At 56.2% G+C, this 26,506-nt stretch overlaps 1 protein-coding gene across 2 annotated transcripts in view; it reads right to left on the bottom strand.

The window, feature by feature from the left end:
* The window catches only part of MAP2K3 (mitogen-activated protein kinase kinase 3), a 33,832-nt gene extending 10,112 nt beyond the window's left edge, over nt 1–23,720 (bottom strand). Inside the window, exons 1-4 of one of the 2 annotated variants that reach the window (XM_050906278.1) lie at nt 23,684–23,720; nt 3,608–3,640; nt 3,118–3,187; nt 1,180–1,228 (exon numbers count right to left, since the gene is read on the bottom strand). In XM_050906278.1, coding sequence (XP_050762235.1) covers nt 1,180–1,228; nt 3,118–3,187; nt 3,608–3,640; nt 23,684–23,699 — 168 coding nt within the window. In that variant the 5' untranslated portion in view covers nt 23,700–23,720. Of the gene's footprint in view, nt 1–1,179; nt 1,229–3,117; nt 3,188–3,607; nt 3,641–8,895; nt 9,015–23,683 lie in introns of those variants that run through there. The other variant, XM_050906279.1, reaches the window with a different exon arrangement.
* Nucleotides 23,721–26,506: the final 2,786 nt, after the last annotated feature.

The raw sequence follows: 26,506 nt of genomic DNA, 5'->3' as shown, positions 1-26,506 counted from the left end.
GGACGCACGGCATCGCCTGCATGGATCCAATGGACCCGAGGTCATCGTCCACCCCCATGGCCTAAAGCCGGTCTTCTGCCCAAGCCTTCTTCCTCCATCATGTCATTCCAAAACACCTGGACCAGACCCCTCCTGCAAACACTGGAGCAGGCAGAGCAGGGAAGGAAGCGAGTCTAGAGAGCTTTCCCCAAGCTACAGTGCTCTCCCCTTGCACACACCATGCCAGTCTGTTACAAAGAGCATCCCTCCCTGAGCTATTAATACACACGACACAATGGTGAGAAAACGGCACAGGCAGCAGGATTGTTCCCTGGACCCAGCCAAATCTTCCTCTCCTCTCCCCTAACCCTAAAACCTTGCGCCGAGGCCAAGGGGCCCAGATCCCATCAGCCAAGCCACCTCCCAGCCTGAAAGGTAAGCAGCTAGATATAGGGCTGATCCAATGCATGGTATTTTTAGCTCGCTTGCAAACAGCCTTCTGCTGCCCCAGGAGAGCCCGTAACAAGAGAATGAAATAAAAGAGAGACAGTGGCTATTTCTAGCAGTGTTTTTCATCAGGTCACTAGGAAAGGCTTTGGAAAGCCAGAGAGAAGCTTTGTGCCCAGCTTCTCCTGGGCCACAGGCAGTAACGCAGCCCTGCGGGTACGCAGGACAAAGGGGACTTTGTTTGGGGCAGCCGGAGAGCGCGGTGAGGCCACGCTGATTTAGGGTGGATGGGCTGAGTCCACCCATTCAGACCGAGGTGGCTGGTGGGGCTGTCAAGGGACCGCTCTGATCTCCCACTACGGACAAAACTGCACTTTGATGTGCAGCCTTTGATGCCACCCACCTGCCTTGCAGGGACTGCCCGCAGGCAGGAGAGACCAGCCAGCGAGTGCACGGGCTCAGAGACGAGCCGTCTTGCAGGCAGGGTGACATGTTCAGCTCCCCAGCAGTCACTGCTCTAAATACACACAGATACCCGCACTGGACCACAGGGGAAAGGTCCTGCTGTGGGATGTCTCAGCCCTGCAAAGATGCATCCCATGAGGCTGCACCAGGAGGGCACTGTCCTTCTCACAGGGTGCTCTGTCATCTCAAGATCTGATCTGACAGGTTGTCAGGCATGAGCCATAAAACTCTATACATGCAGCAAACAAAATTGGAAGCAAGCAGAAAAGAAACCACATTGACACGTACTTTATCTCCGATGGTAATGAACGCTCTGGAGTCCAAGTTCCTCGGGGGCCTGCAAGAAAAGAGAGAGTCAGGAGAAAGCCCAGCTTCATTAACCCTCTTGGCCAGAGCCAGGTTTCACGCTCCTTCGAGCACTTTCAGCCACGGCTTTCCACCATGCCTTGTTGTCGTGGGTTCAAACCAGCCCCCTCCAAACACTCCCAAATGCTTTAATCGTGCCAGTAGCACCTCAATCCACACCCACGAGGCACTCGCTGCACGCAGGCAGCAAAAACCCCAGAGAGTCAGCTAGGTGAGACATGCATCAAACCAACAGGCTACGAAACCATGCCTGCTCAGGAGACGAGCCCGAGGAACCGAGACCGACGGGATGAGACGTTTCTGCGGCAGAGCAGCTCAGCTGTCATGTTTTGACAGGCAGGTGTTGTAACAGGACAGCCACGTAGCCCGAAACGGACGCCGAGGGAACAACAGGTAATTCCTCACCCGTGAGTCACTTGTGTACACTCGCAGGCCTGTTTCAGGCAGCGTGGCAGGCAGAGCAGGCAGCACTTCAGTGTCATGCTCTGCCCAACACCGCGCAGGCAAGTCTTCCTTTATGGCTTTTTCCTCATCGCTGCCCTCTTCCCATTACGGGCAGCACGGCACTTTTAGAGCCAACATGAGCGTTTTGTCCCTCATGCCTCGCTTCTCTGCTCTCCCCATCCCCTGGGACCTTCTAAGAGTGGAGACTGCCCAACTGGTTTAGGCTCTCAATTCCCATCAGAACAATAAGGCAACCTCTGGCTTCAAGGAAGTACTTCAGGCTCACAGCAAAAGCCTTGCACTGCACAAATATTTGCACTGCAGCTTGAAAAGCACGGAGAAAAGGAGTTGCGGATAGCTTGCACCAGCCTCTGGGCATGCAAGTGCTCCACAAACTCCATCGTGACGCCTTCTCCAGGGGAAATTCAAACACCGATAGCAACAGAGACAGATGCGCCCACAGGGGAAGGAGGTGGCTGTTGCATGCAGGATTCAGCATGTGCATGCTAGGCTGCACAGGATTAATGGGGGAGTTCCCCTGGCTCCCCCTCCAGCAGATCTGCCCCATCTACCTGGGGTTTTCGGTAGTGATATTTCCCCTTCGGGGATTTCACTGCTCTCCTGGAGCTGGGAGGGTCTCTAGAACAGGTTTCTGGAGCAAACAAGGCGCAGCGGTGGAGACACAGCCCAAGGTGTTTTGGAAGAGCACCGTGAAGAGGAATTTAAGCCATCTGCTCTTTGTCAAACCAAGTGCCACTACCCTGGGCTCGCCCCCACAGCATAACAAGCATCAGCCGCACAAAACAAACAGGGCAGAGAGAAATTCCAGTGCCCTGAGATATAGCTGGGCACCGGCCCCCAGCACCGAGCAGTGTGCGGCACAGCAATGCAAGACATCCATGTCCTCCTCACACCAAGGCGAGGAGCTGCAAACAAGTCAAACTAGCCCTGATGCATAGGTCAGGGGGAGGATGCCCTGCCATGCAGAGCATCCCCCAACCCTCATCCCCCTGCTCCTGCCATGATCCAACTGCCACCACCTCTTCTCTTCCCCTGCATTAAAAACCTTTCTCTCTTCTTCCCTCGGGCAGATCAGCTCTCTCTGCCATGTCCTTGCCCTTTGGCATTGGCACAGCCATGGCAGGAAGACTGAAGAAAGTCTCCCACCAGTCTCCTAGCCTTTGCCTTTCAGCCCTTTCAAGTCAAACAGGCACCTCCCAGACACACACTGTGTATGTGTGTGCATGGACACGTGCATACGTGTGTAATTCCTCCTCATCACCTACAAGCCAGAGCTTAAGAGAAAAAATTAACTATCCTGATTCTGTGAAGTCTACACAGGCCGTTCCCCTTGACATGGGGTTGAATCCAGCTCTAGGGAACCAACGGCTGGCTTTAAGCAACAGAGACACTTACGTTGTGTTGGCAACGGGCTGTTTGATGGGGGGACATGTTATCCTCAGTTCCCGTTTCTTCTTGCTTTTCACTGGAAGAGAAGGTGCACACGTGAGCAACTGGCATTTTTACCTTCTTCCTTCAAGCATCCCCTTGCCTGCAGCCACCAGGTAGGGGAGGCAGGGCCTGGATCCCCTACACCGTGCAGCTACAGCAAGATGACAAGAAGGTCCCAGTGCTCACGACCATTTGCCCAAAATTTCAGGCAGAGCCAGAAGCACAAGCAGGTCTCAATGTCCCTGTCGAGTGCTTGCCTGCAGAAATACTCAGGGGTGCACTGACAGAGATCATTTTCCAAGTCTCACAGCCAAGCACTGCCTTGCAGTGCTCCTGAGACACCCCAAAAGTGCTCTTTACCCTTCATGGCCATTAACGGACCCCTTCCTTTGGGGATTTTAATCGCTGATGTTCAGGAGATGGGTTAAAGCTGCGATTTCTGCTGAGCACTTACCCGGTTTGTGCGGCTCCAAGGATCCTTTGGAATCTGAAAGAGAGAACGGAGACACCAGCTCAGCCTTCATGCTCCAGACTTGCCAGGTACCAACCCTGCATCCCTCACGGTCCCACGCACAGCCCAAGGAGAGCAATCCCAGCTCCGCTGCAGGCAGAGGCAGGCAGACTGGGCTGCCGGAGCCCAGCCCAGCCCAGCCTGGTCCGATCCCTGTTTCTCCAGCCACAAGAGGTCCCCATGCCATTAGTGATGCTCCCGAAAACGCTCCCTGTCCGGCTCCTGTTTGCCCCACAGCCCCCCGGCCCCCACCCAGAACTTCTTGAGAAGAGCCAGACCCGTTCTGCAGCGTGGGTCGGATCTGGCACGGAGGGCGACGGCCACCAGACCTCAAGCAAAACCAAGGAGTCACTCCCAGCAGGAGAGGGGACACCCCACACCCAACGAAGGGAAACCAGGGCAAAACCAGACATGAGCTGACTATAAAAGCCAGTAGCGAACCGGCCACAAACCCACGCTTGCAGTGGCTGAGGCTCTGCCAGACAAAGCACGACTCCATCAGGAGTGACTGGCGAGAGGATGCTCTCTTCCCGCTCCTCCCCAACTCCAAACAGCACTGAGATAACATAACCCACTGCTGCAGAGGGAAACGGGGTTCAGGCAGGTCCAGGGCAGGCCAAACACTTGCAGATGAAACTGCAGGGACAAGAGAAGAACCAGCATGGGGGTCCAGCGGCAGCAACAGGCAGAGGAGGCCTGCACAGGGCTGAGAATCAGCTCCCTGAGGTGCTGCGAACCCCAAGCTGCTCACCGAAGCCCCAGCCGTTCCTCCATCAGCAAACAGCTCACCCACCTACCCCAGCTCGCTGGGAAAATAAACAGACCATGAGGGGCTGGGATGGGGGCTGAAGTGATACAGTTGAGAGCGTCGAAGTCCTGATCCCCCCCAAGAGACACAAGGGTGCAGCTGCGCTTTGCAGCTAAAGGCGCTTCTGGCTGCACAGACCTGGAAGATGCATTAAAAGGCACGAACAGCAAGGTGTGCTCCAGGCACCGGCCTGGGAGCAGACAGCTCGGCATGGCCTTGGACAGTCCTTCAAAACAGTTCCTACCTGCCTGGCTCCCGGGAATGGGCGTGCGGACAAAGTCCGGCACTCCGAGGGAGGGGAGAGGCGAGGAGCTGGGATTTCAGCAGGAGATGCAGCACCGTGCGAGAACTCCCGCAGCAGCGGCAGTGAGACAGAAGGACGATACGTGTCCAGCATGTTCCCAGCACAGACAGCCCCCATCCCCACCCTGTCCCCACCACTCAGCTGCCTCAGGTAAGACGGGTGCCTGAAACCCACTTTTTCCAGTCCTGTCCTCCCCCAAACACAAACCTCGCTGAGGCTGCAGGTGAAAGCTAGTCTGCAAGATACTGCAAAGGTCCCAACCGCGGGACCAGCAGCATCCCTCCCTGCTGAGGGAATCGGCACAGATCAGTCCATATCCCCATCTTATCTGCCACCTTTCCTGCATCAGAGCCGCCCATAACGTCTGGGACCAGCGCAGTTCCCGTGAGCTACAGGAGTGATGTGAACTTCCAGCTCAATGAAACCAGCCAGCGAGCCGCTCCACCCCAAACTGATCCCGCTTAGCTGCAACCATCTTGGAGACCTGACCATGCCATGGCAATCACAGCTTCTAATTCGTGATTCTGCAAAGTTTCCCTTCCTCATCGCCCACCCAGCAGGGCTGGAAGGGGGACTATCAATAGTCCAGCATGCCCACTGATGACACTTTGCAAAATACCTGGTTGAACAACGACAGGAGCAAACACAAAACGGAGCCAAAGGAAAGATGTCATCCACGGGTTCAGAAATGCGTCCCCTTCCCACACCCAGCCTCTCACTACTCAGCGTGGGGGGGGCCAACCACAGAACCTAAAAACTGGGGTCTCCAGAGTCTTTCTGCACCCAGGCAGCTTGGGGAGCTCACCGTGGGCACGCATCCCATCCCATCCAGGGGGATGGATTTAGCTCGCTGCTGACCGTGAGCCTTGCACCAAGCGTCTCTCCCCCGTGACCTGCTCCAAAACGCAGACAGCGGTTTGCACGCAGCCCCCCCCAGAGCGGCTACCAGCCAGACCTTCACACGAAGCCCTGAAATGCCCCCCATCCCGGCTGGTATTTTGTTTAATCTGTTTGCTCTCCCTCTCCCCAATTGCCATAGTAACCCTGCACAGCCAGCACAAAGCGCCTTCTGTGCCGCCAGCTCCCCTGGCAGCGCCGGCCGCAGCGCGGTGACTCACACGGCAGGAGCAGGGTCCACAGGCTCCCCGAGCCAGGCGTCCCGCAGGCTGCGGCGTCAGCCCTTCCTTACCCCTGGCTGCAAAAGCCAGGCTGGAGGGAACTGGGAGCACCCAGTCTGGGGTCAAGAATCAACGGGGCGTGTTGTTCGGTGGAACCCAAGCTCACAGGCAGAAGGATTTGCAAGCATGGGTTAGAGGGGCAGCAAGGGACACGGAGATTCCCTGTTACAAACCCCCTGCACCATACAGGAGAGTCATTTAATGCCTCTGTGCACTGGCCATCCCCCATGAACCCTGCTATAACAGGGGCCCTGCACATCAGCCCACTTCCCTGCACCCCCAAACTGCTGCCCTTGACTTCCCAGCATTGTACCGCCGGGGTCACTGACAATCCCCTTCCCACCCTGTCCTGCCTAGCCCCAAAAAGTATTTCCTAGCTCCAACCTGAAAAAGCACCGATTAAACCGGAGGTATTCTGCCACCACTCCCAGGCTCTGGCTGGGCCACCTACGCCGGCGGAAAACCCAGCTCAGCCCATGCCTACAGGAATAAAATCACCCGCAATGCTGCCCTGCAGCTGGGGGAGCAGAGGAAGAGATTGGATTTGCCTGTTACGGCTCTCCCAAAATTTCCATGAGCTTTCCAGCACCCTGCAGGCTGGCCTGAACTCCTGCTTCTTGCTGCAAGCTTCTCCCGCTGCTTGCGGCAGCGGTGCGGGTCCAGCCGGGCAGAGGTGGAGCAGGCAGGCACCACTTCCCCTTGAGCACAGCCCGGAAAAAAAAAAAAAAAGAAAAAGGGAAAAAAAAAAAAAAAAAAAAAGACGAGATGAGCAGTCCTGCCTTCAGAGCTTCAGGCTCTGCACAGCCAGCTCGGGGCAGGCAGAGCCCCAACGCGGGAGACGGGGGCATGGCACAGCCTCCCCACTATTGCACAGCCCAGCAATCGCCCCCCCCCCAAGCGCCCCGTGGCTGCTGGGCTGCCTGCTGCAAGCCCCAGAGCTGGATGTGTCACCTCTGGGAGGTGACCTTGTTCCTGAGCCTCTGCAGCCCCCCAGGGAAAGCCCACGCACTGTTTCAGGGTGAATGGGGGGGGGGGGGAGAGAGAAAAATAAAATGGGATTAACAAAAAGGCAGTGGGATGGGCATGACAAGACCTTGCAATTCAAGCCCTTCTGTCCCAAGTACATCCCAGGGCAACATTTGCTTTTAGCCCCCGCAGGCAGCTGCTGCCAGCTCCCTCTCACCGGTAAGGCCTCAGCACCGTCTGTCCCACGTTTGGGATCCCGGTAGGGTCGGTGCAGGAGGAGTTGCTAGAACGTGAAGAATGGTTTATGTCACCTAAAAATCCTGGAAACACTCCAGTTTCCCAGAGCACTGGGCTCTTGCAAGAGGGGTGGCTGCAAGCACAGAGCAACACAACTCCCCTCTAGAGATCCCTCCACGTGGGCAAAAAGGCGGCAGCAGGACAAGGCGATTTGGGGACGCATCCCAGTTAGCCCTGCAAGCCCCAGGGCTCTGCTGCCAGCCCTGAGCACGCAGGACGGCTGGGCGCTGCCGGTACAGCGCTCCGGGCAGCGGAAGGGGCTGCCGGCCGCGGGGGCACGCGGCACAGTGCCCTGCACCCGGGCAGGGGAAAATTAGCTGACAGAAGTTCCTGGTGCAGACGAGGTTGTAACCCACGTGATGCTGCAGGCACGTAACTGCATCCTTTATGCTAAGAAAGGAACCATTTCCTCCTAAAGAAAAAAAAAAGCCTTACAATTTTTTTTCTCATGCTGTAACCTCCACCAGCTAAGAACTGACACAGACGTTTCCTGAAACTGCTTAATTCAACATCTGAATCCCCATCTTCGCCACCACCAACTTCAGTCCTATTAAGCTGCACCTCTCCTCGGGAGGTTTATCCTTCCCACTCTGCTGGCGTGGGCGGAGAGAAACGAACAGGACAATCTAAAGAACTGCAAATAAAACTATTTGCCTGAGCCGACCTTTGAAATTAAACCTCTCCGCTGCCTCCCCAGGGCTCTGGTTCCAGCCCCAGGTGAAGTCCTGGGGACGGCTGCGGCATGGGAGGCTGCTTCCAGAGCCACGCCGCTTTGTAAGTGCTGGGGAAAACGTTTCAGATGCATCCTGGTTCTCCTCGATCCGAGGAGGAGAGTCAAATGCCATGGATGAGGCAGAAGGCTGGAGGGTGGATCCCAGCCCTGCTGCAAAGAAAGAGCTGGAACAAAAAAGCATCAAGGGGGAAAAAAAAAAAAAAAAAAGAAATTAGAGGCAGGGTGCAAAGCAGAGAGGGGAATTCGGTTGCTTTGGTCATGAGAGCCAGCTCCTCACAGGCACACTTTGTGCTATTTTCCACTGCTGAGAGTGGAAAAAGCTATCTGTGGAAGTGGAAAAAGGGCTCTCAACCTGCCGAAAGCCGTCACTCATCGGCCCGCCGAGGTGCCGCTGCAGAGAGGGGCTCCTGCGGGTCATCGCCGCCCCGCGCTCACCACTTCTGCAAAAAAAGCAAGCGGGGAGGAGGAAAAAAACACGCTTCAGAAAAAGCCCCTTGCAGCCCCAAAACAACCTGTCAGCCTGCGCTGAATCAGAGCTCCTGACTGCCGTGGGCGCCCGCCTTTCCAACGCAACAGGCTTTTTAGCAGGGGACGATCATGCAAGAGCTGCTGGAAAACCCTGCGTCCCAGGAATGCAACCAAAACCGGAGCCAGGAGCTAGCTTTACCCTCCAAATATTTTTCTTTAGCCATGCTCTTTTTTTTTTTTTTTTTTTTTTTTTTTTTTTTACAATTAAGATGCCAGTGTTTCAACCCCACACAAAACATGCAAGTTTCCAGTGCTTTAAAAATAGATCCCCAGCTGCAGACACCGACCCCCCACCCAAGCAAGGAGAAAGAAGTAAAACCACATGGATTGACCCAAAAAAGTTACATGGCCTCTTTTAGCACCAGAATCAGCCCTCCACTCTCCCCCACCACGTGTTTTGGAAATTGCAACATCTACCTTGCTTCTTGTCCATGGTTTCCCAGAAATGAAGAACAGCGCCGGCACGCCTGGCAGAAGAACGGAATGGGGGTGGACTGGAGGAGGGAGGGGGAAAAAAAAAATCCCGCAGGATCCAGCACACGGCACTTCTTGCAAGCACCAATGATTATTTTCAGTGAGAATGCATGGCCCGAAGCGCTCACCAGCTTCACGCAGCTCTCCTCGCCCGGCGTCCCCGGCTCCCAGGGGTCCGTGAGGCTGGGAGCAGCAGCGAAGGCGAGCGGGGGGAGACGGGGAAGGTAGCACCGCGTTCCCTCATCGGCAGCTGCCGAGGTTGGCCGGTCTCGGCTCCGATTACCCTTGAAAGCTCAACAGTTGTAAAAACTGCAGCAGCAAAATAGCAGATGACGTCAACAGGAAACTGTGGGGGAGCCAGCTCCAGCTCCGGGAGCCAGTGAAGCACTGGATTGCTACAGTGCATCCCGGTGGGACGCGTTTTCTTCCGACAAATTAAATCATTCAAACCCAGCCTGCAGGCAGAGAGGCAGAGCCCGCTCCTGCCTCCTCCATCCCCCTTCCCCAGGCATCCCACCGGAGCGACCCTTGCTCGAGGACAGCCCTGCCGCCACCCAGCATCAGCCGGTCATCAGAGCAGAGGGAAGCCCACGCTCGCTGGTTTGGGCACCGAGGGGGTGCCAGGATAGAAAGAGGTCACATTTCTTTGCGCTGCAGGTGACACACTAATTGCTTTGCCACTAACAACTATTACCACAACAAATAGTAGAAATATTGTTCCATGACAATACCAGCACGGCGTTTAGCAGCTATTCCAGGGTGACAACCGAGACGGCATCTCTGGTGGCAAAATATAAATCGCTGCATGGACTTGGCTGGTAAATAGCAAGGGAGAGAGATGAAGGCGGGGGGGGAGGGGGGGAAAATCATTCATTTCTCTGCAAACACGTGCAAGAAAAGCCGTGGCAAAGTATTGCTGCTCTTCCCCTTTCCCTCAAAACCAGCCTGGCAGAAGCCAGCGCTGATGTTCCTGATCAAAGCCAGACTCAGCTTTGACGGGCTGCAGTTTTGCTTTAGATTTCCCTGTCAGCCTGGAGGGGAGATACCGTACCACCTTTTTTACCCTAAACTAAGATACCTATATAGGTATATTATATATATAATTATATAATAAACTAAAATATAGAAAATATGCCTCCGGTTTGCTCCTGAGCGATTCCCCCACTTGTAGGCTGTGCGGGGCCATACACATTTGCAGGCAGAAAAGTCAGAGGTCAAGGTAAATGCACATACCAACACAATGAGTGACTCTAATTTTAAATAGTGTTTATATAACCCCCAGAAGGACTGCGGAAGATATTTTCTCAGGCGCATTTCCACTCCCAGGGTATAGTTTCAGGCACAGATCATCAGCACATAAAGGATGCTGACGCAGGAGCTGCTATCGCAGAAGGTACAGAGAGCCACCGGCACCCGTCCCTGGCACTCCTGGGGAGAACGATGCTGCGTTGTCCTCCCATCATTAACTCTCTGGCTTGATGGCTAATTCCCTGACCCAGACAGAAGACGCTCCAAGGATCTTTCCAGACACCCACAAAGTCAATGCTGCTTGGGAGCAGAAAGTCTCTAACCCAGCAGGTGGGACGGGAAACACAATTTCCTTTGAATTAGTCCTGTTGGGTTTCAGTGCCCGAGGACCAGGGGTGGTGTAAAGCAGAGCTTCCCGACATCTCAAAAGCATCTTAAAAAACAACCACCAAAAAAAACAAAAAAACAAAAAAACCAAACAAATAAACAAAAAAAACCCAAACAAACCCAAGCATCCTTTCAAGTCTTACCATTGGCAGCTCTTTCAAAAGTTTGCCAACGCAGTAGGAATTGCTCGGCCTTGAAAGATGCACACCGTTTGCCATTAATCATCCAGCCCTTTATATGCTACAGGTAATCCCAGAGGAACAAAAGGCATGGGGTGTTTCACTGGTGTTAACGAAGCCTTCCCACACCTCGGTGCTGGGACATCACCCCGTGACAGGCGATGGAAGCCGGGGAAGCAAATCCTGCCATGGAGTGAAGTCAAGGCACTCGCTGCAGGTCCAGGTACACCAGGGCAGAGCCAGGGACAAGGATGGCTCCCATCACTCCCAGCAGCCTCCTGCCAGTGGACTCGCTTGAATAAGTGGAAGAGCAGACCCTTAAAAACAGCAATGAGCTCCAACAGCGCCGTGCCGACGCTGGGCTCCTCTCCCCACCCTTCCCCTGCGGACAGGCAACGTCTCCCAAGGCCAGTTTGGTGGAGGCTGGGTCACCATCACAGCCGGGGACCGGAGAAGAGCCGCTTTGCCCTGAGCGGCAAAAGAGGAATGTCCCATTTAGGGTCAGCAAGGAGCTTTTTATAGGTGTGTGTTTGGGATTGAGCAAAAAATTAATGCCTTCATCTGCCCCGAAAGAAGAGTCGCTGCCTAACGAGGGGGGGGGGGGGCGATTTTCACGGGATACCCCTTTCCCTCTGATCAGAGAAAAGTCCATGCACCAGCCGGCCGCACCGCCTCAGTGCCATGCTGCCCGATGCCCGCTGCACCTTGTCATCCGACTGGGAATTGCAGCAGTGTCCCTGGCCAAGGCTGTAAGGCAGCCGCTGCCCCAAGCCCAGGCTGCACTTGCCTTTCCATGTACAAGGTGCATGTCCCACGGGAAAGCCCCACGTGCCCGAGCCATGCATGGGACCTGCAGCCTGGAAACTCTGCGGCAGCTCTATTTTTAAACAAAGCCTTTGAACCAAATCCAATCGGAAAGGGAACAGGGTCATCTTTCTTGTCCCCTCGGACGGTACATGGGGACGATCAATCACCGATACCACGCAGGGCTCATCTCCTCCAGCAGAGCGGGATGTCACACCGACGGTGTCACCGGTGCTGGGCGAGACCGACGCAAGGGAGAAGGGTGCGACCTCCTGGTACCCAGCGAGGGATTTGGGGACAGGCACGTTAGCCAAAGCTACCGAGAGCCAGAGGCCGACATTCGCGCTGCCACCTCTGGGGCTCGGAACCACACCCAGCCTCCGTGCACCGGCCAGATAATGCCGCCGCGAGCCGCGCCGGCTCTGCCAGCAGCTCCGGGAGGATGTCACCGCCCAGTTACATTCCAGTTGTATTTTTAGGTTACCTGCATAACCCCAAGGGCTGGAAAAAACGTTTGATTTTGTGTTTTGTTCCCAGGTGGCAGCTTGCTATCCCGCAGCCCCGTGATGATGGAGCACACAGGCTCCCCCTCTGAGAAACCACACATCAGCAGAGACCAGACTGACTTTACGAAGCTGAAAAGCACCGGCTAGCTGGCATTTGCACTCTGCCACTATAGGACACACTATGTACATGCCAAGAGTTGTGCGGCTTTGCACCAGAGCTTGTGCAAAACCCTGGTGCAAAGGTGGTTACGGTCACAGAGGCACCTCTTTGGAGCACTGAGCCAGGGTGCGGGCAGAGCATCCTCTGGGAGGGGTGCCACAGGGCTGGACGCTGCCTCCTTTGCATCCATCGCTCCAGTTGGATTTTCTCCCCAAAAAAAGCAGCGGCAGAGGCCACATCTCCTCAAAGCTCAGCTGCAGCGCAATGCCAACGTGGACCCACCGAGGATAGGCTGGGGGGTGGTGGGAAAATGCTTGGGATGGGTAATTAACCCAACCCACAGCTCATCAGGAACCATGGAGCTGGGCAGCACACGGGTCCGGCCAACCCACAGCATGTACAGCCAGCGTGAAACCCGCGGCCACGAGCCATCTCATGGGACCAGCACGGGCTGCACCGACTCAGCTGCAGATGCTGGCGTGCTGCCATGAGACAAAGGTCTGGAAGCAATCCCAGCCCCGACACCTTAATTGTTAGGAGAAGGCAAAGGAGACAGTGCTTAGAGAAAAGCAAAAAGCATGCTAAAAAAACAAAAACTGAGAAAAAGGAAGAGGCAGAACCACCGTCACCTGTGCCCATCTCCCTGCCGGCGGGTACCCAGCCCTCCCCAAAGCAATGCTGCTCCCTTTGATTTCTCAGCCCATAGGCAAAGCCATGAAAAAATAAAATCTGTTTGGAATTGATGTGACCGGCTGGTGACAGTTTCCTGATGGGAGAGAAAACTCAAACTGTTTTTGGAATAGATCAGCTTGACAGGAGGCACATGGTTAGTTAGTGGGAAAGGAAGAGTCACTTGACTTTTTAATTGTCAGCTGTAACTCAACTGCACAGTCAATAGACACTCTTTTTCTATCCAAATTGGAGCAATTCACGTACTTCCAGGTGTCCTCAAAACTCTGAACTTAGCAAGAGAGCAACGTATTCCCTCTCTGCTTCTAATGCAATTCTTTAAAAAAAAAAATTAGCTTTCTACCATCCTCCCTCCGATTTATTTTGGGCAGGGATAGAGTGATTTCATCTCTGCAAATGATACAAGACAGAGCAGGCACCTGCTCTGAAGATGGAATTTATGGAGGGGGAAAAAAAACCAAGGAAGGCCTCGATGTCCGCAGCCGCCTGCTCCAGGAGAGGGGCAGAAACAAGAGACCGACCTGGGTGCTTCCCGTGCCCAGAGACTTCAGGCAGGACTTTCTGGAGACCAGCATCTGCGCTGGAGAACAGGGCAGGCAGCTGCTCCGATGGTGCACAGTGACGTTACCCTCTGGGACCTGGAGCACTTCCCTGCTCCCGGGGTGCCCCAGGGATGCCACCGCAGCTCGGGCAGGCAAAGCCTGCGCATCTTCAGAGGAAAACCTCTGATCTCCGGTGGTGAAAACCTCTGATCTCCGGTGGTGACCTGGCACCGCATCTCCGGGGTGGAGGAGCAGGGAAAACCTTCGATTATTTCTTTCAGAGCAGGGTGCCGATCCGGCGGCTTATGGAAAGCAGCAGGCGAGTGCTGCGGTACGCTCCCCTACGTCTCCTCCTGTCCCACACCAATTCTTTGCTCTTTTTAGTGCATCTTCAGTGCCATCCCTCTTCTCTGCCTCTCTCACCCTGTCCCCTCCCCGCTCCAGGGAACCAGACAGAAGACACAAATGCAAAGGGCTCATCACGCCAGAGAACTGGTGCAAAGCAGACACAGCCAGTTGGAGTCCCCAGTTTCTCCACTAAGTTTTTCTGAGAGAAAAATCCACCCCATCACAAGGTGAAGGGGGAGCCGGGATGCCTCCCCGGGCTCAGATGAGGCAAAGGAAAACCGCAGGCTGAGAGCAGCCAGGGAACACAGAGACTGTCCCGTTCCCCTCAGGCCACCACTCAGCCTTATCTCCATGTAAAGCCTGTTACCGCACTCAAACCTCAGCGCCCAGCCGAAAAGCATCAGTCTTAACCGCTAATGATGCTCCCAAGTCAAGAGAGGTGGCAGATGACCCATTTAGTCCCCGTAACCTGCTTGCAACGGGCCTGGGAGTAAGGGCTGATGCAGCGAGGGGAGAGCTGGCTCCTGAAACCCCCAGGAGAGCTCAGCCGCAGCGAGCCAGACCTGCAGCCTCTTTTCCTGGCATTAACCACACCATGCCTGACCCGCACAGCATACCTCTTGCTCTCCCCATTCCTTTTCCTCTGCCCCAGAGGACAGACTACATCCATATTCCCAGAACAAATCCCACGTCCATGAGATCAGCTCCTGCTGCCCACTGGTTTAGGAAGTTAAAGATATATATCTATCTTATAAAGACAGATGGATAGATAGACAGATAGATAAGAGAAGCACCACATACTTGCTAAGCTCCACGTTTTGCAGAAATCACCTGCAAACATTTCTCCTTTGTTCCTCCAAACTCTCTGCTGCAAAGCTTAAAAATCCCCCCCAATTAAAGGCTGGACCACCAGCACGCTGAAAGCCGCTGCCAGCCCTGCTGCCCAGCATCACCCTGCAGCGTCCTCTCCCGCCTCCCCGCTGCGGGCTCTTGTCTGAGGCTCCAACAGCTCTGCATGGGGAAAACACCTATTTCGTGGCGGATTTGCCCAGTACCCACAGGGCAGCTTTGATTCGTGCCTGGGAAAGGCAGGGACTCCGCGGGCGACGTGCCCGCAGCTCAGCGGCGTTTCGCCACCGTGGTCCCACGTGGCTGCCGGCAGGAAGAGCGCAGCCTTGCTCCGCTGCTTCCCTTTGGGTGGGCTTTATTCCTCCCCCCTGCCTCTTTTCACTCCTCACCTACCTCTCTCAAATCCACCCATTGCACTGCAATTTTTCCGATGTTCAGGGGAAGTAAGCACTGCAGGCTTTTCCTAGTAAAGCCAGATTAAAGAGCCGTCACTCCGTCCCAGGAAGCCAGCGGTCTCCGCAGACAGGCCAGTCCCAACGCATCCGGCTCACGTCCCGGCTCAAGAGCTCACAGGCGAGCTGAGTGACTCAGTGCAGTTCAGCCTGCAGCTTCTTGTGGGCCACGCTGAGGGCTTCCAAGAAGCATTTCCATTTAAATAAGAAATAATAAATTTTAAAAATCCCCTTCACCCCCAAAGAGCGAGCCTCACATCAGCGTTTTGGGGAAAGGAACAGTGCGCTGCAGGGTGGCGTGCGAAACAGCAAGGAAAGGAGCTGGAAGGAGACGTGTGAAACGTCAAACCTGTTTGAGATAAAGGGAAACGCACGCTGGCTCCCTTCCCTGCGACGGTTACACACAGTTTCCCTCGCTGAGCTGCGACTGTAAAACCCCATGGGGAAATCCACAGTTACCGAACAAGAAATTCTTTGTGGATCCAAAATTAAGGGTAAACTCTTGCAGCAACCTGGAATGTACACAAAGAAATCACACATAAAGGAGAGCTGCTGGAGGAAAAGCTGAGTCGTTTTCTATCACCTTAGCAAAGTACACGCAAGGCTGATAAGAGTTTCAATTAAAATTCACCCACGATTTCTGCCTGGTGATTTCTAGAGGCACCTCCTCCAGCCTCCGCTTTATTCTCGTCACCCAGGCGTCCTTCAGCAAACCAGGCAGGGGTAGGTGTAATTAATATCTGCAAAAACCTTCTCTCGGGCAAGAAAGCAGCGTCTGCAGAGCACAAGAGGCAGCCCGGCCACGGCACAGCCCCGTGGGTATCCTGGGCTCGGAGGACAACCCCAACCCTGGCCGGTGCCAGCCTCCTCCGGCACCTGGTGCTCACCACTGATGCTCAAGGCGAGGATGCTCACAGCCAGGCAATCGCAGGGAGCAACCAAAAACCTGGAGGAAACGGGCTGCAGATGCTAACGAAGAGCGAACACAGGGGGCTGCAGAAGCAGCAGATCCAAAACACCCACTGCATCCTCCTTTTTTGGCAGCCTTAAGGCAGCGTGCAGCTGCTTCCAGCCCTAAGGAAAAAGAGTGCTGCCAAAGAGAGACAGCCAGAGCACAGCACAGAGGCTGGTACAGGTCCATGCCGGTCCCCCGGCAGCATCGCCACCCACTTCCCACCCCCCCAGCACCCGCATCCTCCTTTCTGCACCATTACATCATTTTTTTCTGACCACCAAGCTCTTGCCCAAGGGGATGACAGTTAGCAGGGAGCATCACGGGTGAGCCGGGTGCGGATTCGGCACAGGGTGGATGATTTTATTTGCGGGGAGACCAGGGAAACCTCGAAAGCCAGCTGAGCACACGTGCACATGCACAAAAATGTCTTGCGCTGCCCTGCCCTGTGCCGGCAGGGATTTTCTGGGTGCAGGCACGGGGTTTTACAAACAGGCACGTGGGGCTGGGCCTGCCACCTACCCCCGAGCACCTTTTAAAGGTGCTCGGAAGATGACAAAGAGCAGCCAAAGCAACGTATCAGCACAAGATCGTTTCATCTTTGGCTGAGGTGCAACTTGGCAGCATGTCAGGAGAGAAACCAAGCGGTCCGCAGCGGCAGGGGATCTTTAACTATGCAGAGCAGCTTTCTTAAAAAGCCTTGATGGTGAGCACATCTGGCTCTCAGAAAAAGAGCCACGTCATTTTTAGTGATGAGCTGCAAAGACGTCCTTGCATCTTCAGGACAACACACCCCCCTGCAGCCATGCCCGGCGCGGGGTGCATGTTCAGGACTGACTCAGAGGGACCGTCCTTGGGGCTGCACGCTCTGCTGCTCTGTCGTCTCCCTCTCAAGCCTCAACTTTCCCACTCCGACACCAAGTAAACCAAGATCTCCATCCTACGGCAAAAAATACCTCCACCACGCGGTGTATTTGCCCTTCACTACCTTTAATAGGAAACAGTCTCCTGCAGGGAGAGATGCATGCAGCAGGAGAGGACATCTGCTCCAGCTATGGCAAATGCCCTCCAGCAAGGCGGGTCAGGATGCTGCCATCTCCAAGGGCTGCTGTTAACACACACCAGTAAAGACGGCCAGGGCAGGCTGCAGCCCTGCAGGGCCACGGCACCCGACCCACCGTAGCCAGCTCCTGCAGCACAGGCAGGCTGCTTCGTCAGCCATCCCTTTGAGATTCAGGCTAGGAGGGAATTTATATACACACACCACAAAGCAGTATCTAACTGGCCTGCAAGCCCAGACAAGCTGACACTCCCTAGATAACCTCGTCATCCTCCCCTAAACCACCCCCGGCCCGTCCGCATAACCAGCCCTGCGTGTTTATGATCTGTCAGACACATGACTGTCACCTGCCAAGCCCTGCAGACAAGCTTCTTCCCCTCCTGTCCCTCTGCCCTGCACCACGGGTCGTTGCACCGCCGGTCCCACCTGCACCCGTCACCGGCAGATGGTAAGCGAAGATGCGGCTCTCGGCACCACCGAAGAGATGCTGGCAGGACCCCATCCCAGCTGCAGGGTTTTATGCATTCCTTATTGGAAATTTCCTTATGGGAAACGACATACAATCATTAAAAGCTGCTTTTAAGTTTCCTAAAAGATACGACAGGCACTATCAAAGCAGGAGACGAGGCAGCAGGGTACAAACACCCCGCGACAAGGGGCACTCAGTGCCCAACAGGCAGCTCCCAGGGCAGAGAGTGTCCAAGCACCACCGTCATCCTCAGAGAGCTTCATCGGATACAAGCAGTTAGGCTGATGCCAGTGCCAAACCACAGCTAAGGTTAGCAGCCTCTGATGGGAAATTACTTGTATCGAGCCCTCTGGAGGTTTCTTCCTTTCCAAAACTAGATTTTTCTTTGTTGGTGGTGGTGGTGTGGGGGGAGGAAGGGTGGATGCTCTACAAACAACTTCTGGTAAGTTTTGTCTCCTCCTCATCCTGCCTCCTCTTCCACTCAAGTTATGTTTTTAACGGAAATTTATCTTTAAAAAAAAAAAAAAGCATGTCACTTGAAATGATGAAATTAAGACTTAGAGCATGTGACAGACCTAGCTCAGCAGTGACCCTCCCAGAGCACAGTGCAGCCAGGATGACAGAGGCTGCGGCAGCCCGGTGGGTGCCGGACCCTCCCCAGCTCCCCGTGCACCCTGCCAGCTCCCAGAGGAGGAGGCAACAGCCAGGCCATCACCTTCACGCTTCTCCTTCCCTCACTTGCCGGCGAGCGGGGCTATAAAGCTGTTGCTCCAAGGGACAGGAGGGAGCCAGGGGCAGGGCAGAGACATCCCGCTGCACCACACCCCAGTGCACCAAACAGCTCCCCGAGGTCACAACACACATTTCGGAGAAACCAAACTCCAGCACTGGATGTCTTTAAAAACAAGATCAGGTGTCTTTTTACACAATCTGGCTTAATTCACCCAAAAGCTGTTGGACCGGCTGCAGTAATTGCTGGAAGCAACGTCCTGACCTCCAGCCAAGCACGATGCTCGCCATCGTCCCTTCTGACCTTAAAGCCCACAACTCAAGTGTTTCCCCATTTCCCCCTACATTAGATCGAGCAGCACACAAGGGCAATCATGCCACACAGAAAAGCCCACCAGCCTCCAGGGCTTGCAAGGGATGTGCTCTTCCAAATTGCTGCCCATCTTCTCTTGCAACAGGTCGGTAGAGCAGACAGTGCACAAAGGAGCCCTGTGGTATTACGCCCATGGATTAATTAAGCCATGTGGACAATGCAGCACAGGATTAGTGGGGGAAAGGATGCTGGAGGGGGTCCACCTCCACACCACCTTCATCCCACTGCACATCCAGAATCTCCCCCAGGATCAGGCAGCAATTCCCATGCTCTCCTACCCGCTGGGACCATGAGACCCCCAAATCCTGCCCTTCCCCTTAGCCACACCATAACCCACCGCATCCCGCACGGGCAGCAACTCTGCTCCCGCCTTTTGCTGGACAGAGAAGCGGCTGCAAGAGAAAGGTGCAGGCAGGGAGCCCTGTCCCAGCTCCAGAAAAGGGAGCAGAGACTCAAACCAAGGCCAGCTGGGGCCACAAGACACTACCGTGATATGAGATAGCTGCAGTCGTGCCCAGTAATTACGGTATTCCTTGGGGTGATGAACATTTAGACTCACAATGCCACCACAGAATCAGTGCAGCATCGTCCCCATGCAGATAAGGGGCTGCGGGGAGATGGGGTATCTCCCAAGCTGAAAAAAGAACAGAAACTTCCAGTTTCCACCATAAAAAAATCCTCTCTGCCCTCTCCTCCACTCATAATCCCTGGGCTAACACTCAACCTGCGCTACAGAGTTTTGTCAGCAAAAGAGGCGGTGGGTAGATCTAGCTCCATACGTACTCACAAGCAGTCCTGAGTCATGCCAGTAAAACTCTAAACTTTTTGTTGGTAAAGTCACCCCCGCCAGCCAACGCAAGTTCCTCTCCCAGCTCCTTCGCCAGCGAACAGCCTGCCCGGGCAGTGCCTTATTAACACCAGTGAAAACCATCTTCCGTCCAAAAACCCACAGAGCCCCATGTCCGCAGCGGTGGCTTCTCGGGTCACAAAATCACCGGGACCAGAAACCCGCACCTATTTCCAGGTGCCCAAAGGGAAACTCTACAAAGCACGTATGAGTTTCCTCCAGTGACGACCACCTTTGCAAACAACAGGGGCAAAGCAAACTCCGGCTCAGCCCTGGACTGCAGCCCAGAGCTGGAAAATAAAAGCAGCAGCCTTCAGGGAGAAGCATTATCCACTGAAAAAAAGCAGGGGAGCATCCCTCCAGGGAGGGAAACAGATTGCTGAAGCACAGCTAAATATTTATCGCGTCCACCATGATATTTTCCAGGCACCCACCGTTATGCTAGCAGAAAGCAGCACAAGGAGGAGAGCAGCAGCAAAGCACTTTGCTCTCTCTATGACTGTTATAATTAATTGAATGCAAGCTCCATGATGCTTCAACTAGAATTAAAATTAAAACCTGGCTCCATGGGATCAGAGCTCCTATCCCTGCCACCCCCCTGCCCACGCACACCCAGGGGACACCAGGCTGGTGGCTGTTCTGCCTGGACACGACGGGTGCCTGAAGCCAAAGCCCTGCTTCTGCAGGTCATGGCCCCATGTGTATTTTCAGCAGAACTGCCTTTTTTCGGGGTGGCAGCAGGAAAAGTGTGAATGGCACATGAGACAGTACAGGATTCACAGACGACTGAGTTGCGTAACGGTGGTGTGCTCCCGCGGAGGGCACAGCCAGGGCGCGGGAGGGATGCGTCCCCGCTCCTTATTTACCTACCCAGAATAGATGCACCACCAGAACAAATACCAGTTCATCCCCAGGTTCTGGCATTTCTCACCACTGGTTTTTCCAAGCCTCGGTGTCAAAGGAGAGCTGCCTCCCCAGAAACACAGCCTGGCTTAGCCGGATCCTGCCCCCTCTCCCCAACAGCACCTATCTTCCCAGAGGAAGATCTCTCCTCTAAAGAGAAGGACTTGCTTTTGAATTACTCGGGCATCAGCGCTGGGTGAAGCCAGGGGAAGCCAAGCAGATCTTCTCCCTCCAGACCCCATCCAAACTCCCCAGTTTCGGGAGACACGCGCCTCCCCGCCGGCACGCTCCTGCCTGTCCTTCCAGGAGGGGTTTCCTGGGCGTCGGGGGCCACCCGAGTCACAGCCAACAGCCACGGCGATGGGCACATGGCTCTTCACATGGGCTGCACACACAGACAGAAAATACACCTCGAGCCCCAGGGGAAAGGCAGCAGCCTGGATTTGTATGCACAGAGTCTAACACAGACCTTGCACCCTCTGCCATGTTTCTGCACGCACCCAAAGGCTGCAAAATCCCCGAGGCTTCATCCCCTTCTGCTTTAACCTCTCAGATACAACACCCCTCCCTTCACAGCATCCGTTTCACCGAAAAAGGTGCAGACTTTGTTGGAAAATCACGCCCAGGACCAGCCACGTGTTGCAATCTGCAGCTAGAGGCTGCATCCCTTGCAAAGCTCTCCAAGGAGGGCACAGGGGCAGCTCCGGAGCTTTGCACACAACTCCTTCCCTCAGTGCCACCCATTCGATGAAACACAGCTCGAGGGAGCTTTGGTGACCTGAGACAACGGGGAGCTTTTGCATATTTTAGTAAACATCAGACTTGACAGTGCAAGATAACACAGAAACCGAGCGTTTTCCCACACACCTGATCCCGCGAGATAATTTGGATCAAGCAGATACCAGCAATGGCAAGAGGAAGAAAGCCAAAATCCTTCCTAAGCTTCGCATAATCCCCAGAAGGTGTTTATCTCGCAAGCTATGTTTAGCGCAGAGCGAGGCAAAGGTCTCGCCCAGCACCATTCCTATCGCGCGTGTCACGGCCAGCCACGCGCATCCCCAAAAACTCCCGAGGCAGGAGACAACCCCGTGACCAAGCCAAAATGACGGCAGGCGAGTTTTGGTACGCATCTATCACGGAAATAGCCAACCTGAGAGATTCAACGCAGCCGCCTCCATTTACGACCCTGATCAACTCAAGCCCGAGAAGGGAAAGCAACCAGCAAAAGGAAACTCGAGACCACTCGCTGAACCTCCCTAAGGAAAAGTAGAGAAATTCAGCTTAAATTCAGGCTGCCCAAAAAGAGAGGCAGAAGGAGCTGCCGCAAGAGCTGCCAGCAGCGTCCGCAGTCCCAGCAGCGGATGCACGCACTCGGACCTGCGAGCATCCCTGTGCGGCAGCAGGCAAACCTGCTCGGAGGGCTGGCACTGCCGAGGCAGATGCAAAACCCGAGGAGAGGCACGGCGGACAGCTAGCAGGACGAGAGGAGAGAGTTTTGAAGAGGCAGATGCATTACACACACTCAGGATCAATCCCCGTGCTGAATGCTGCCCTGACGGAGGTAAAGGAGCTCGGGTCAGATGGGGACCCAGAGCTGCCGGTGCCAGCAGAGACCGGGCGCGCTCAGCACACACGCGATGCCTCCAACAAAGGATATTAGGAGTAATTGTATGAATGAACAAGTTCATCACAACCAACAGCCCCATGCAACCAGAAACCTGCGGACACAGAAGGGTTCCAAACTTCCTCCGAGGAAAGCACCGCGCTCCCAGATGCTCCCGCAGGCATCGCCTTTTGCTGTCAGCCAGACTGCTTCCCCCGAAATCCTCCCGGGCCCAGCTCGGGCCTCGTCTCCCACGGGGCACAAGTGGTCCCTCAGCCAGGCTCACCTCTTCCCTCCATCCACACATCCACACGCTGCCCACGGCACCTGCGAGCTGAGCGAGGGGTCTGGGCTCGGGCGTCCCGGCGAGAGCCTTTTTAAGAAGCCCGGTTGATCCCTTTCAACGCGGGCCGGCGGCTGGAGGCATGTGCTCCTACCTGTGAGTCAGCAGCTCCGCTCAGCAGCACCGTAAATCGCTGCTGATTCACACCCTGCTTACACAGCAAACAGGAAACTCAGGTCCACATTCCCTCCGGTTAAGACACAGATCATTTAAAAGGGGGGGAAAAAAAAAGTCACGCCGAAGTGCGTTCATCTGCTCCCATGGTTCCTGACTTCAAGTTTCCAGTACATCACTCCCGAACAAGGAAAACCCCTCAAATTTTATTCCGGTGATAAGAGAGAGGCAGCAACCGTACTCCGTGTGCTCCCTCCTCCGTCCAGTCTGCGCTCACAGCGCTGATGCAACCGGCTCCCCGGAGCACCAAGACACCAGCGAAGCCATTTCCCCATCTTCCTCAACCCCGGCACGCTGGCGGTGTCATCCCAGGCCGATGCCTGCCAGCCGGCGCTCACCTTGGGACAGCGATCAGGCCACCTTAGTCACGGTGATGCTCTATAAATAACACCCGTGACACACGGTCACGTTTGCCAGCCGTGTACGGCGGAGACAATGGGAAACTCTGCCACAGCGCTCCCGGCACATGCCAGCATCGGGTCACGGCTGTGCTTTGGCCACCAAAACAAACCGCCACGCCACGGGGACCGGGATCCTCGCCCCTATCCTTCCCGCCTCGATAGGCCGAGACGAGGGCTCCGCTCAGCGTGCGCTGCTCTAAGCCAGCCACGACGCTTGCTGAGCTGCCACGGGCGGTTTCTTTGAGGGGGAAGAGACTCCAGCAGCAGTGCATGAAACTCGCCTATCTTTTTTTATCGTTCTCCACGCCAACGGGAGCTTCGCCCCCTCCCTCCCCCGCAGGCTCAGCGGGCCGCTCGCTCCCTTTCCCCTCCACGCAGCACACACGCCCCGGGCTCTGCAGCTCCGGGGGACGCGGGAGCCCGGCTCCGGCCCCAGCGAGCGATGCCGGGCTGCAGGCGAGGAGCAGCGCGGCCCTCAGCCGGGCCCAGGCAGGAGGAGGCACTCAGGGCCCACGCAGAGGAAGCCCCGACCGGCGGCAGCGGGGAGCCCACGCCCGGCGGGTTGGGCAACAACCCCGTCCCCGCGGGTTACGCCAGACCCGACGACGCGGCTCAGCCCGACCGCAGACCCCGCTCCCCCCCCCCCCCGGAATACCCAGCCCGGAGCCCCACGGAGCATCGCCCCCCGCCCGGCCCCGGCCCGCGGCCCTACCTCTGGGCAGCGACATGGCTGGCGGCGGCCCCCCTGCGCCCGGGCAGAGCGCGGCGCCCGGCGGAGTCCGGCCCAGCGCGGCGGCCGCCGGGGAAGAACCGCGGGGCGGGGCGATGGACGGCAGGCTCCGCCCTCCCCCCTCCGCGCGGCAGGATTGGTCAGCGGCGGGGAGGAGGCGTGGTTACTGACTCCGCGGGTAGAGCTTCGCGATTCTCGGGCACGGCCGTGAGGTTGAAGTGAGTCGGGCGGGCGGGAGAGCGGCGCTGCCACGCAACCGGGGTGTCCCCGCTCGTCCCCGCCACCGGCGTGACCCCGCCGCGGCACCCGCAGGGCAGAGGTGGCGTTTGGGGCGCGGAGCCCTGCCGGCAGCACGGCCCAGGGGATCCCCGTCCTGCGCCACGCCTCGCTCCCCGCACCTGGCGCAGGGGCACCGAGCGTGAGGGCAAGGGTGGTGCTGGGCTGGGAGGTTGGTGCTGTGCAGCTGAGACCGGCCGAGTTCATCGCATCTTCCGTGGGTGCCACCGGTGGGTCTGGCTGAAGAATCGACGAGGATTTATTCCTCTCCGAGTCACTGAGGAATCAATCCCTCCTAGCCCAGCAATGTGCTGTGACACGTCCTGGGGCAAGGATGCTCCCCCAAACACCCAAGCTGGGCTGCAGAACGTAGCGGCTGAACAGGACGCGAGTGATGCAGTTGAACAAGCAAAAAGGAGATTACGAGTGCCATTTTCTGGCTGAAATTCCTAGCGTGATCCATACGGATATAAAGAAGGGGTCGGAGGGGTGGCAACTGCAGACAGCCCTGGTGAAATCACAGCTGGTCTGTCACAGCCTGGTCTCAGCTTCGCGTTTTGCAGAGCATTTTGGATCAGTTCGAGGGCCGGAAAACCTGCCTCAAAACCAGACAGCTCAAGGGAATCCCTGCAGGAGGGAAGGAGCTGGGCAGACTGGGGTCTGTGTCTCTGCAGAGGACGGGTGCCTCAAACGGACCTGGAATCCAGGAGCGATGGCATAAGATCCGGCAGCTGCAAATTGAAGCTAGAAAGGTTCAAATGGGAAATAAATTACAGGTTTTTAATAGGGAGAGCAATTACCTTCCCGAGAGACGTAGTAGATTCACCACGTCTCAAGTCTTTCAACACAGGCGAGGAGTCTTTCTAAAAAAACTGCGCTCCAGTTCACCCGCAGGGTTATTAGCTCTGATGCAAGAGCTGCAGATGTCACTGCCTGGGCTGGGCAAGCAGGAGGTGGGAGCAGAGCGGACCTTTCTGGCGTTTAGCCGTACGAATCTCTGAATCAGCAACGGGGTTTGAACTCCAGCCCGGCTGATCCGAACGGGTTTGGGCTGGGCCGGTGTTTGGGTGCGAGATTCGGGGAGTGCTGCTGCAGAGCAGAGCATCGTTAGCGCTTTTGCAAACGTGCAGCTAGCCGTGGACCTGCGAGGACCGGCGGGACCGGCTTTGACACCTGGCCTTGATGCTGGCGGCACCTGAGGTGTCGTTGCAAGCGTAGGACACGACCCTGCTGTCCCCAAGCACGTTGCGTGCTACACCATTCCACCGCCTGCATCCCCAGGCATGGCTGGAGATTGCCGCCGGCCGCGGCTGCAATTACAGGGGTGGATGAAACAGCCGCCCGGCTTTTATTCACCCGTCTTGAATCGCCAGGCGCTTCACAAGTGGGGGTTTGTCGCCTGCTGAGACCTTCCAGCGCAGGAGTGCTGCAGAAGCACGAATGGAAATCGGGGTACGCTCAGCATCAAAATCCAACAGGGTGGGAAGGCGTGGGGCTGGGGAGGGAGCCCGTGGACCTCCGTGGGCTGCGAGGGAGGGACCAGAGGCAGCATATGGTCACCTCCTCGTCGGTGGCAGGGCATGAGGACCCCTTGGGAGCACCTCTCCTTTTCTTCTGCAACCTCTCAGTGCCTGCCAGCGTGGCTGCTTTTGCCTGCATCTCCTCCGTCTGCCTGAGCCGCGGTCGTCGGACCCGGCAGACTCTCTGCTGGAGAAGCGTATCTGAAAGATCAGAGGCAGCTGTAACTGCTGGCCCGAGGCAGAGGGAATCATCACAGGCAAAGGCAGAGCAAAGCATCCCAGCGGAGCCTGAGCGCTCCCAGAAATTTCGGCAAGGGTGCTGGATTTTTGGCACCTCTGGAAGGCCGCTCCGTGTTTCCAGGGTGCTGTAGGTAAACCTGTGGCTTTGCAGGCTCTGGAAGGAAAGCCCGATGGAGGCAGAGGGAGGGAGGTGCGGGTGCATCCCGGGGCCAGACCTCACCAGACGTGCTGGGATCTTTGCCGCTGGTGCTCAACTCTTTAGCGCTGGCCCCTCGCTGCGGGGCTGCGCCAGGCCTGGTTTGGAAACGCACCCACGGCAGGATGGGGCATCCCCGGTGTCCCCGGCACAGCGATCAGGGGATCGCCAAGAGAGCGGAGCCCCTCGCCTTTGTCTGTGCAAAACCTGCTTCTCCTTTCCCCTCTCTCCTAAGGCTTCCCAGCACAGCGACTGACTTTCTCCTGAGCATCCCTGTGCGCTGGAGGGCATCAGCGCTCCCTCGCAGCTCCAAGCAGGGTGCAGGATTTGGCCGTTCTCTCTGCCTGCCCCAGGCTCCCCCCTGCCCTCGGGCTCATGCCACTCATCTCCTTCCTCCCTGCAAAATCGCAGCTGTACTTGGCCTGGCTGTTTGCAGCGTGTTTGCCTTCCCCTGTGTTCCCCTGCTCCGGGTGTTTTGCCGTTTTCATCTTCCCGCACCGCCATACGGCGTGGGAGCACAGGCGGAGGTGAAGGCTGCCAGGGAGGGGATGAGGAGAAAGACAACATCTTGCC

The sequence above is a fragment of the Gymnogyps californianus genome, chromosome 15 (assembly GCF_018139145.2).
Source record: "Gymnogyps californianus isolate 813 chromosome 15, ASM1813914v2, whole genome shotgun sequence".
Lineage (NCBI taxonomy): Eukaryota > Metazoa > Chordata > Aves > Accipitriformes > Cathartidae > Gymnogyps > Gymnogyps californianus.
The sequence above is the reverse complement of the archived record's forward strand: the minus strand, read 5'-3'. Positions and strand labels throughout refer to the sequence as shown.